This window comes from Mastigoproctus giganteus, chromosome 5 (genome assembly GCF_048544385.1).
Source record: "Mastigoproctus giganteus isolate SK-2022 chromosome 5, ASM4854438v1, whole genome shotgun sequence".
Classification (NCBI taxonomy): domain Eukaryota; kingdom Metazoa; phylum Arthropoda; class Arachnida; order Uropygi; family Thelyphonidae; genus Mastigoproctus; species Mastigoproctus giganteus.
Window position 1 is genome coordinate 53,804,633 of NC_143579.1, and position 13,440 is coordinate 53,818,072.

A 13,440-nucleotide genomic window follows, 5' to 3' on the forward strand; every position below is an offset into this window, starting at 1 on the left:
GATAAGCAATAAGGACTGTTTTTACCTATCATGGAAGGCGTCCTATCGGTAACAATTGATACCAGTTTACTCAGATCAATTTTGTACACTGTGAGGAATTTCATAAGTGCATCTTTTCCAGTTGTATGACCAGTAAGCGGCAAAATAGCCAAAAAATCTCCTTCACAGCTTCCATCGTGTTGAATCAAACGAACAAAGCACATGAATTGTGATATGCCCGAAACATCAGTCGACTCATCAAGTGCCAGTGAAAAAAATACACAACTTTCTCGATTCTACCTAATAATTCATTGGATATTACATCTGCCATTTTACGAACTCGATTTGAAACTGTATCATTACTCAAAGAATTATTTTTGGTGGAGCTAATCAAGGTAGCATTCTGGTAAGACGATAGCAAGCATTTCTAATGATGACACTACACAATTTTTTTATTATTTCACCACTTGCGTAAGGCAATGAACTTTGCAATTATATTTGATAAAATAAATGAAACTTCATTCGCTAATACTGTACTACTATTTTAGCTTCACCTAAATTTAAAATATTTTTCTGTCTTTGAAGTTTCTTGTTTTCTTCTTGAAGTTTAGCTTTTCTAATATCACTAAATTTTGGAAAAGCTTCATGAAAACTCCTACATGATCGGTAACGTCTTTCACAATTTGACTTCCAGCCAGCCAAAGACGCCTGAAATAATAAGCAAATTACAAAAATAATCATATTTCCAAGAGGACTGAAATGCATACTTTTTAATTTTTTGTTTCTCTGCATTTTAAAAATGTAGGTCTTCTTTCAGACGATTACGAAGGTAGTGTTAATGCATCATTTTTTTCCTCATCATGTTCCTTTCGGTTCATTTAAAAAAAATTATCCATTTTGAAAGGGTTTAGAACTTTAGCTAAATCTGTTAAAAGAATATACATTTAAGCATTTGCACACAAAATCAAAGGATTTCTTATTATAACACTTTCATCACCTTTAAAGTCAGCGCTAACATATATGGTATCCATTGCAGCAGCGCTAACATATATGGTACCTATTTCAGCAGCGCAACTGTAGGATATTGCAGAAAGTTGAGAAATGCTGCTGTAATAGGTACCATATATGTTAGCGCTGACTTTAAAGGTGATGTAAGAGTTATAGTGAGAAATCCTTTGATTTTGTGTGCAAATGCTTAAATGTATTTTCTTTTAACAGATTTAGCTAAAGTTCTAAACTCTTTCAAAACAGTCCGAACACGTGCCGCCACCAGCCAACATCCGTCTTCCTCGTTTGTTCATTCAACTGCCGTTTTCTGGGGCGGCCTTCCTTCATACGTGTTTCCTGGAGGTTACAGTCTACAGAAGTTCAGGTCTGGTGTCAACGTGTGTCTTCTTTCGTCTTCTCAACCTCCAACTCAAGAACGGTGCTAGGTACTATAGGTTCTGGTACCTCTCGTGTTTGGGGTTTTCATAAAAAAAATACAGGTCTCGAGGCCTCATTTTTGGAAGGATGTAGAGTTGCTAGAACGAGTACAGAGAAGGGCAACAAGATTAGTGAGAGGAACAAAGGGGTGCACTTACAAAGAAAGGCTTAAGTTCTGCAAGTTGCAGCATCTGGAGACTAGGCACCTGCGAGGTAATCTGATTGAGGTGTATAAGGCCTTGAGCCGGCCTTTGGTTTGAGCGGGCTCAATGCTGACGGGATACTTCCGCTTGCTCAGATTAAGAACCTGAGGGGGCATAGATTCAAATTGGGGAAAGACAGTTGTAGAATAGATGTGCGGAAGTTTGTCTTTAGCCAGCGGGTGGTTGATTGCTGGAACAGACTTCCATCTGTTGTTGTTGTGGAAGTTGATAGCTTAAATAAATTTAAGGCTGAACTAGACAAACATTTGCAGTGACCGGTTGGGTGAAATGGGAAAGTTTTTTTTTTTTTTTGGCTGATGCTGTATAAGCTTGCTTTCTTGCATCGTGTGCCTCAACTAATGGTAATGTTAAATAGAACGCACCTTTTTTAAATACAAAGATTTATATTGTATATAATTTTTTTAGGATCGGTTGCGAGCACCCATTTTAGGATCGGTCGCGAGCAAGATTTATTTTTTAAAGAGCACAATGGTGCTCGTGAACACCAGGTTAAGAACCCCTGCCTTAGACTACATGGCGTCAGTATTATGACTAAAAAACTGCGTGTTAAAGGATCGATTTGCATGTTGTGCGGGCTAGGAATAAATCACGGGAAACCGTTCCGCCTCCCTTCTCCGAGATTGATCAACTACAGCCCCGTTAAAGAGGCCTCTAAGAATTCTTCCGGTCTCCGATGGGTTTTGGAGCCCAGACTTCTCTAAGCGAATAATATATACCGAAATTGCTAAACTGTCTCGAAGGACCACGCAAAATTGCAAATATGTAAGAAAGTATTCATCAAAATCTGATGTATTAGTGTTAGCGAGAATAATACATTTATTTTATATAGTAAAAAGAAAATACTTTTGTCTTTTGAGAGTTGATATGTATACTCGTAAGTGGAATACCTTTTTGTTTAACATAGATTATTGAGCGTTCGATTCGTCTAGAAATTTTAATGCTATTATTATACTCTTTTTTTCCTCCTATCACAGAATAAAATTTGATGTCTTTGATACAACCCTGCCACCGCATAAGATAATTTCTGCATATTTCTGCCACTGCATAAGAGAAGAGCATGGTAAAACAATTAACAAATATTTGAAACAACAAATATTATTCAATAATGTATCACATTGAGGATATTTAAGAATCCTCGTTGTTGAAGTCGATTAGTGGAAGATTTATGACCAAATAGCTGAACGCGAAATGGCAAGACACTTTAAAGGATACGCGAATCACCTAAAACAGAGGGTTTTATAGTTGTGTAGATTTGATATAGGCTGGGTCAAGTTGTATCTAATGTTGATAGCCTATACACAACCTATAATTGGGCCAAATTTGTGGATGTAACAGTATCGAGAAAAATATTGTTAGCAGTAAATAGATTAGACTAATCAATTAAGTTAAAATAATTACAATGAAATATATTAATAATACAGGTACAAATTATTATTTGACGATTTTTCGATTACATTTATAAGTTATGTAAAGATTGTGTTCTTCAGGTAATCAACAATAATTATTGGACCTAATTATTTGGACCTGAGTTCAAATTACTAGTTGTCCAAAAACATAAAACCAATGATCCAGATAATCAAGGACTATTTGGACCTAATAAAATGATCAATTGCTATTCATATAATTATTTGTGTTGATTATTTGGACCTCAGTACCGAAAAGATTCACACGTCTGGTATGGCAAACGTTTCGATTAAAAATTAAATGATTCAGTCATTTGTGCAGTTAAATCAGTCATTTAGAGTGAATTATTTCCTTTCAGTGATATTACAATTAATTTCTGTGCAAGATCTTATGTGACACTCACCAAAAGCCTTATTGTATTTCAGTTGCATGATCCATTTGACCCTTTTGCACATATTGCCATCTCACATAGGATATGAATGTTTTAATTAACCGTATTAATTAAAATAATCATTCCGCTTACTGGTGTCTATATTCTTGTTTATAAAGTGAAAAAAATCAAAGCAAAAAAATATATATATCTGGAATTCTGTCCATTTTTGATAAAAGCCCATAAGAAGTATAGGAACTTTTTTATTAACTGTCAGCGTTCAAAAGCTCATAAAATATCCATTATCTCTTTTGTCACCAGATATCCACGGCATATTTTGGTAAATGCAAGCGTTGTAACTTCAGTCAACTGTTAACTGAATGTGCAAGTGAAACGCAGATTATTGACATGGAGGTTCTCGCTAGAAGGAAATTTAGTAGCCATTTAGGACAGAGGATAAATCATCCACTTCACCTGTCACAGCATAGTGAGTAATGCTAATTTATATGTCTTCTCCGCAGACTTCAAATGTCAACTGAGTGGCTGTTTGTTTCAACGATTTTACATTCATTTTTAATGACAGTTCTTTCATGTATTAGAAGCGTGTTGGGACAAGGTAATCGCTTGTATACGCCATATTTGATAAAAATAATGGTGGATAAATAAAGAGAGGGGAAACTACAGTAGGGAGAAAAAAATCAGTATTAAATTGTCCTTCAGTTCTTTGTAATTTCATATCATTCTGCAATTAAAAAAAGGAAATTATTAGAAGTAGTTGGAAACAGAAACTGCGAATTTTTTAAACCTTCATATAGTTTATATATAGAAGAATTTTTTTTTTCCTGTATGGTTTTTATTTATATTCAGATTCGGATTTAGTCTTTCAAAGCTTATAATTAAGTCGCAAAATTGTCAGGTGTTATATAAACATGTATTCGACAGCGTTTGCATACAAGTACATATACAAAAATTAATTATATGTCTAGCATAAGTAATCAATATTAGTCGTCTAGTCAATATGCAATCTTGTGCAAGATGTAGGATGTATCTAAAGAAAGATAATGAACCTCTGGATAGCATTCAAAGACGGCAGATCCCTATTTGGCAAGAATAATAAAGGGAAAGGCATATGAGGCGAGACTACGAAGATGGGATTACAGAGCTTAGAAAGTGGGTATCTCAGAAAAGGGAAGGGAATCCGGTTGAGATATGGCACTGAGGGAGAAAATGAAGGAAAATGGAATTTTCCCATTAAAATGGGACACAAACAAATACAAGATATTGAGGAAAACTAATAGGCTGGATCTTAGAAAGGTTGTTTGATCAGCATGTTGTTGACAACTGGAATAAACTTCCTTCTCGAGTGGTTGACAGTTTGGTGAAATTTAAAGGAGCTGAATCGGTAGCTTCTGGCGATGGGAAGAGTATGACAGGATGCGAATACAGGTTATGTGGAATTTTTTTTGTGCTGATGCAGCAAAAGCTCAGCTCTCTTGCATCTTTTCTCTTTACAAATATATTTAATATTTCAGTTCATGGTTTTATGTTTATAGTCATCCCATATATTGAATTTGTTCTCAATAAGTTTTGTAATTCCAAAATTTCGTAAAACGAATCTTTTTTTATCGAGAAGTGACTACACCGTATTTATAAAGTTCCTTCAGGAGAGAAAGGGTAATCCGAATATCAGTTTATTCTTCTCATATGACACAAATTAGCCTCTGGGATTTCAACAGCTAAAATTTTCATCATTCCCGATGAGTGAAGAATATGATCATCGAACATTTTTTGCAGTGCTATTTATTTTGTTAGAGTAAGCCGTGGGGGGAGAATCAGGTTTATAACCCCCCACTCGTACTCTTACAATGTGTTAATACAATGCGAATTTTGACAGCCTTCTTTGATATTCATGACCGCCGTTTAGGGAAGATAAGAAAGAGAAGTGGCCCCAACCTGATCCCTCAGTAATTTTACTTTCTAGACTAATGAATTCTGAGGAATACTAATTTGACTACTCTCTGTCTGCTATCTTTTAACCACATTTGGAATTTTTAGCTAACCCTTGATCCATCTTCTTTGGATCACAATTTCCAAAGAAGCTGGATCAAGGGATGGCTAAAATTCCAATTTTTTCCAGTTTGTATAATAGTCTTTCATCTGGAATGCTGTCAAAAGCATTATCCAAGGTACGTAATGTTGAAGTTGTTTCTTGCATCCAAATGTTTTATGACTTCGTCATAAAATTAATTACAATGGTCAGTCAAGACTTCTTTTCCAGAAACCCATGCTAATCCATTAAGGATTTTTATCTATATGTATTTTATGCTTAATCACAGATTCCATGACCTTTCCCACCAATGAAGTCAAATTCACTAATATATAGTTATCCATCATGTCTTTCGCATCTTATCTGTGTATTTGGGGAGACGTTAGCGCTTTCTCTGGACTGAGAAAGCTTATAATGGTCTTGGAATCTGATGATGATCTGATTAACATGCCCAACAGGATGATGCACTCACATGCAGCCTTTTTTGTAAAACAGATGTATACTGACCACTCCTGGAGCCTTCGCTCAGCTTAAATTTTTGCCATAGACTTTTCTCCAAGGCTAATATACTCGTAGTATCACTTAATTTACAGCAGTCCTACTCACTATCACTGTTCCCTTGCGGAATATTATCAGCAATATGTTCCACCATCTATCAGGCGCAGATAGTGGAATATATCGCTAATAATATTCATATTGTCAAGAACTGTTTGAAGTGTCAGGTGGTTGTGTAATTATTTACATAACCACCTGGCACTCCAACCACCTTATTCTGAAAATAACTCTTCGAAGGCTATTTGACGTTATCTTTTATGCATTGGGCAAAGAATATGATCATCAGAACAGTTTGTGGAGTACGACACATGTATTTGTGCTAATGGCATTTCAACAGCAAAGCTCGTTGTAAAATACATATTCAACACATCTGCCAATATTGGGCTTACTACTATGACTTTTCGACATCGATCAAGGGGCCTATTTGATTCACTCTCTTTTTTTGTATTCGTGTAATGAAAATATGTCCCCATTTTTAGCTCACTTTATATATACGCTTCCATTAGTGGATTGTAACGCTTGTTAAACATACGCTTATACGACTCAGATAAACAGGATCTCGCGCAAGTCTAACTATTCTATATCTTATTTTTCTGAAATAAATCCTTAACTTCTCTTGCCATCACCTGGCATATATCTTTTGCCGAGCTTCTCCATTGGAAACAACGCATTTTCAGTTTCCACGATAAAGCCCTTGAATTCTTCTCATAATGAAATCTTATCCAACAGCATATAGTTGTCTCTTCAGTTAACGGAGCTCAAGAAATATAAATAAATCCACTGTCATCCTGACTCTCTTGAAGTTGAAGATCTCCTCTTTCTTTTAACCACCAGAGAATTCTCTTTGGATACGAAATTGAGGTCACTATTTATTGATTTCTGAAATGTCAAATTTTGGATGCAGTTTGGACACTAGTGAGAACGAAGTCGAGAATACTAGCTTCCCTTCTACTTTCTCTGACATGGAATAAATAACAGTTACCAAGATGGCTCAAATATGTTTCCCTATGGCGTATTGCTAGTCCATGTTTTCCAACCTATAAGAGGGAAGTTGAAGTACCCCATAATAAGACAATGATTAAGATCATTTTTGCCTTATTCCTCAGAATCATTGGTCTCTAACATACCCCGCTATCATCTTCCCTTTGCAAATAATTTTGCATCATGCAGATTCGACGTCCATGTGAACTTGATCTAATTCTGGGTACGGCCTGATCGCTTTTAGAGGCTTTTAATGAGAGGTGTGCCCCCTTTGGTCCTCCATCTGTGTCCTCAATAACACGAGCAAAATTCATTGCACTTCTCCCTCCTGTTTAAATGAAATCCATTTTTACAAAACTTATTCTATTAACCGGGGCAGGCCATATTGAGAAAAATTCCCCTCTTCATAAGCCTTTCAGAGTTCTTCAAGTCTAGAGTTAATACATAAAGTTTTCATCATACATTCCTTCTATCATGTCTCAGCAGAACTGTAGACACAAGAACATTTTGTCTTTTGTCTATTCTCGCGACTTTCCCAACATGACCTTATATTTTTTAACCAAGTCATCAGTTCGTTTGTTTTAAGTCATCAGTAGCCACATGGATCATCGTATACGCTTTGTTACTCTTAAAAACTGATAGCTGGTTAGTCGCATTTTCTATTTTGCACTTGGCAGATATATTTTTGTTCTGTTCAGCTTGCCTTTATTACTGAATACATTTATTTTCAGTTTCCCTTACAACTGTGTGTGTGTGTGGTATCACTGGTGGCTCCTAGGCATTTGTCCATCTCCACCTTGTTCATCTGTGGTGGTGCAGAACCTCTGCAGATCGGGCTTGAAAAATCTGGGTTCACTATCACCAGTAGTGTTGAAACGCACAAATCCCGCACCCACCGGAGATACCAGTGGGCGCCAGTAATCCTGATCCCAGGTTGCCCAAACCAGGAGCCAGCAAAAAAAAAAAAAAAAAAAAAAAAAAGTGTAAATTAACCTAGTAATTATTTTACAAAAAAATTTGATATTTTACCTTACTTGAATTTAACTTTTAGATATTACAACGCAAATAAATTTAAAAGTTAAAACTTTAACTATATACAAAAGCATTTAAAAAGGATATTCGGTGGCAAGTAGTCACGATGAGACTACTGCCACAGGAAGCATGTTGATATTCGTCACTTCCGCTCCAAGATACACAGCAATGAAATACGTCTTTACAATCTTCTTCGAGAAGAGGCATACTGGAAGCAGATGATGAAGCCAGCAGCGTCAACAGGGAAACAACAGCCGCAATGAGACTGTTTCTTTATAAAGCATTGATTGCCACGCAGTCAAATTCAGGAAAATTTTATCAAAAATTTAATGGTGATGATGATTGCTATGAACAGCCACAATGAGACTGTCACAGCTCATCAACATTAGCTGGTCCAAAAATACGTTACTCAGTTTGAAATATAACCTTACAAGAGACCACTGCCACGAAGAACATAATGATCCTTGTCATCCTCCAAGTCTAAGTCTAAGGTATTCAACGATTAGATATCTTACTTTTCAATCTTCCACAGAAGAGATGTACTGGATGCAGATGACAAAAACTTCTAGCATCAGGAAGGAGGTCAACAGCCACAATGAGACAGTGCCTCTATAATACATTTCACAATTCATCATTTGATCAGAAATTTAGGAGGGATGAAAGTTGCTGTGAATAGTCGCAATGAGACTGTCACGGCACGATTTATATTATCTAATCCAAAAGTGGAGTTTTTGAGCATGTAGTTTGACTTTTATATTGGGCTATGTGGTGTCAGATCTGTATGATATCTATTTCCAGAATCCAACAAGCGGGAGGTTACAAGATTCAAATAATGAACTTAAAGAGTTTTTTTTTTCCTCGAAGTATCCCAACAAGGTCTTACAACTAGATACCATAGTAAGATCCTTCCGTGGAACCACACAATTCTGCACTGATTGATCCACTCCTGGGACAGGACTCTGAAGAGCGTCGCTGCTTATAGAACCAAATACTTGAGTCTCTGCTCCCCATTTCGATTTTTTTAGGGCATAAAATTGTGTTTTCAGAGACCCACTATGGCCTAGCAGTAAACCGAATTATTCTGGCCTAGCAATACATTGAATTATAATTCAAGGTCGTTGCACTCCTCCGGTTAGTTTATTTGAATTAAAATTCATGAAAATTTATTTCATGAATTTTAATGCTTAGTTTATGATGAATATGTAGTACATTTTAACAAACGTTGCAATAAATATTTAACCACTAATATATTACAACAAATATTTCAAATTACTTTATTTATTTATTTTTTATTCTATGTATGATGAAATACTTCCTGATTATTTGAGATTACCTTTTTCCATGCAGCTCTTTTTGTCATCACCAAGATGGAAGCCAGCTGGACAGGTGCACCGGTATTCACCAGAAGGTGAGAGAGAACATGTATGAGAGCATCCTACAGAATCACATTCCACTGTAAGCAACAAAAGATCCAATCAAATAAAGTTTGTTTTTTTTTAAATTTAGAAATAGAGCAAAGGAAATTGGAGGCAATATATCAGTGTATTAAAACGCATAGTTTGATTTCTAACAATACAACTAAAATATTTTTAATTGCATTATTAATTATAAAAAATGACAAAAAGTAGCAATTTTTCTAATTTACAAAATTAAATAAATAACGAAATACACATCAGTGCTCAATATAACTAGGACTTCAACATTTGAGCACTAATAATATTGAGAAGAAATGTGGGGAGAATAATCAGAAAGGGAAACAAAGCCCCAAGGGAATTTTATTAATTTATTTGATTTTGAAGATACTTAGTTAATCAATTTATATAATAATCTACTATTGCGAACAGAAAGAATGAGGTCTTTAAGGTTATCAAACATTTATTGGCATGCGAGTTTACAACTTATGATTTGAATCATTACGAACAGGCTCGACAGTCTGCTCGGGGACCCGGGTGGTGGCTTCCGGGCCGGTACCAGAGCATCAGGTACCCAAGCATTCTACTTAGTCTATATTCCCCCTCTTTATTTTAGATTACTTTTTTCAGCTGTTTTAGTCCAGCTGTTTCTGATGAAGACTGCGCCGGATATGTATTATTTTTGTAAATTGCACGTGTTCGGTGTCGAGTTGTTTGCTGGACGAAAAACCCGAGTTTTAGGGATAAAAATTCATAAGAGCGACTAACTCAGCCACGTTGTGATAAATGCCCATAAAAATTTCTCTCGTCATTAACGGCATTCGAACTTGGGTCTTTTCCACTCGGTAGTGGGAAGGACGGTGATTATACCAACTGTACTATCGACGGAGATTTCTGATGGAGAAGCCGGAATTTGAGATTATACTAAATACAGCGTTGCAAAACTTGGGCAACACTGCTCTCTATATTGGGTCATCGTTGTAGTAGTGGGTTTTAGGAGCATCAGCAACTAAGGTCATATTGCTCCGTGTATAATGTCTGTGAATTGAATGTGTTCGGTGGTCGATTGTCTGTTTGCTGGACAAAAAAGCCGAGTTTCCAGGAGAAAAAAACCATGCTATCCTCGGCTGAGACCAACTAACTCAGCTACGGTGTAAAAAATGCCCAAAACATTCTTCACGTCATCGACTGGTCTCTAACCTGGGTCTTTTCCTCCCATGGGGTCGTCGTAGTAGTAGTAGCTTTTTAGCAGCATTAGCATCTTTGAACATATTGCGCTGTATATATATTACTTTTGTGAATTGCGTGTGTTCTGTGGTCGATTTGCCTGTTTGTTGAACAAAAAACAAATCATGAAACCCTTGCCCGAGAGCGACTAACTCAGACATGTGAAAAAAGGCCATAAAATTTCGCGTTATTAATGGGATTCGAACCTGTGTCTGTTCCATCGAGAGTACAAGAGGACAGTGCTTATATGCTGTACTACCAACGAGTGCACTCTACTAGGCATGGCTAGGTCCCCTTCTGTAATTTAAAACGTAGAGGAGTCGCGCTACATTAATATAATCAATCTAAAAAATCTTAGAAAAGGTTCAGAATTTGCGACACCTGTATCACAGGTACAGAAATTATTATGAACTATGATAGGGATGCAGTTTAAAAAAAAAGAACAAAAAAATCGCAATATTCTCAGTTTCGAAAATTAAGTAACCGTTGGAAAGCGCTGTGCTGATTTGTGATATTCACTGGAGTAGCAGGGGATGAAGTAATCCAGCAATAGCCGATGAAAATACACCATAATGCTGCGATGATATTTGACGATTGATCACATGCTGATATTACTCTTTGTTGTTAGTTTTAGGACTCATCAGAATCTTGGACCGTAATTGTGCCAACCTTCTGATATGATCTCCCTCCCTGCATTTACTTCCTGTTGAATTAGGACCAGAAAATTGCAATTGATGAGAATCACCTATGCTCAACAGTGAAGTTTCATTTATGTTAAACTCAGCTATGTTTTTGTAATAAAGACAGGTGGACCAGAACCAGGATATGTTTGTCAAGAATTGATTTTACCAACAGATTGTCAGATTTTAAGTGGATAAAGAAAGCATTATTACTCATGCGGGGACTAGTGATATTAAGCGAACACGACCCTATGACGATTTGTTGGAGAAATAAAGGGCCATGCTGAAAAATGCCGCGAGTTAGGTCAGAATGTGTATACTTTCAATTTTGCTCACACACGATAGGAGGGATTATATGCTGAAGCATTGTGGATTAAACTCAAGACTTGAGGGAGTTTGCAAGGCTTCGGGGAAGAAGGGTACCTTTTATCAGCGTGGCCTGCACAAGAAGGCTAGAAGGAATTTATTTTGTAGAGACGGTATTCACATGAACAAAGGTGGTGGTGCAAGGATTGTTGTCAGTATCATTGAGGATACCTTAAGAGTTCGGGAAAACTAGTAGTTAGGGGATAGAAGGATAATACAGACCAGCTTTTATCTGATATGAGTCAAAGTAATGCTTGTGCACACTTCAAGAAGTCTTGTTTGTTGACGCAACATCTGGTCTTGGCAAGCTGTTCAGAGGGTGGAAACGTTTAAAATGAACGGAAAGCTAAAGCTAGAGAAAACAAGCTTAAATAACTTTAAGGGATTTGTAAGATTATAAATTAAAGAAGACTACTTAGCTTTAACTGTGTCTAAGTAATGTCAGGAGTGTTGCCAATAAAATGAGTGATTAGGAGTAACTCCTACTTAGGACAACTAATGCTTACATAATAGTGCTAACAAGATGCGGTGCCAGCCGAAACATGGGATTGACGAGTTCCACTATGGTATGTATAGCGTATTTAGGAAAAAGACGTGAGATAAAAGGGATCGTGGGGTAATGCTTCTTATCAAAAGCAGCCTGAGCACGAAAAAAGCTTTTGCTGAGGCAGATTTTACTTCTGCCAGCATAGAATCTCTGTGCTGTGAGTTAGTTTTAAGCAAAGGTATAATGAGAGTAGGAGTAATATACAGACCAGAAGATTGTGAAGAGTATGACGAGAGTCTCTACATGCGGATGGGATGGGCAAGCAAGTATAAATGTGTTATGGGTGACTTCAATCTGCCCTTAATTGATTTGGAATAAGTGGGAGAGAAAAGCTCACCACGGGTAACAGAATATTTGAATAAACTAGATGATTATTATTTGTGCCAGTATGCTAGAGAAAATATTAGTGGTAAAAATATTCTTGACCTCATCATTGCTTGCTCACAAATTGAATGAAATCACAGGGCTTAAAGCACAGGAACCATTTGCAAATAGTGATCACGCCGTCGTTATTTGGAAGACGAAGAAAGACGTTGCTGTAGTTAAAGGAAAAGGCACGGGTTTTAATTTCAAAAAAGGGGACTATGATAATTTAAGACGCTACACGGATTTATTAATTGGGGGGCTTGCAGCGGGAGGGCAAATACATTAGATTTATGGAATAGCTTTAAAACAACAATCACAGAAGCCATTAACGCGTATATACCATTAAGAAAATATCGCACGAGGAAGTCGCCGAGATGGATGAATACAGAGGTTGCCAGTCTAATATAGAATAAAAACAGCATGGGAAATTATAGCGCGATGAATACTAAAGCCTACAACAGCTGCAAGTTGATCTGCAATAGTACCATAGATAAGGTTAGGGAGGCCAATGCTGAGTATGAGAAAGCACTCGTTAAGAGAGCAAAGAATGGGGACGAGGAGTTTTTCAAGTATGTGAGTGCAAAGGAGAAGAAAACGAATCAGATCGGATCATTTTGTACTGAGTGTGATAAGTCTTAGATAACCCAACTGATGCATTGAATAGGTACTGTGCGTAGTTCTTTACTGACGAAGGACCTTCCATGCTGAGGAGAAGATGTGCGAGTGAGGCTTAGCTGTGTTAAATTAGTGATTTCGAAATTATAGAAGACTGTTTATTAGAAAAACTTTCGATCGTAAAGGCAAGTAAGGCGGCTGGAGTTGATG

General features: G+C 36.7%; 1 protein-coding gene across 4 annotated transcripts in view; it reads right to left on the reverse strand.

The window, feature by feature from the left end:
- LOC150085398 (uncharacterized) overlaps positions 1-13,440 on the reverse strand; it is a 650,000-nt gene that overhangs the window by 407,524 nt on the left and 229,036 nt on the right. For all 4 annotated transcript variants that reach the window (XR_016546970.1, XM_090374027.1, XM_090374026.1 and 1 more), the window contains exon 4: positions 9,351-9,470. Coding sequence is in view for 3 of the 4 variants with exons in the window: in XM_090374027.1 (XP_090230153.1) it covers positions 9,351-9,470 (120 nt within the window). In the remaining variant the exon portion in view is untranslated. The remainder of the gene's footprint in view (positions 1-9,350; positions 9,471-13,440) is intronic.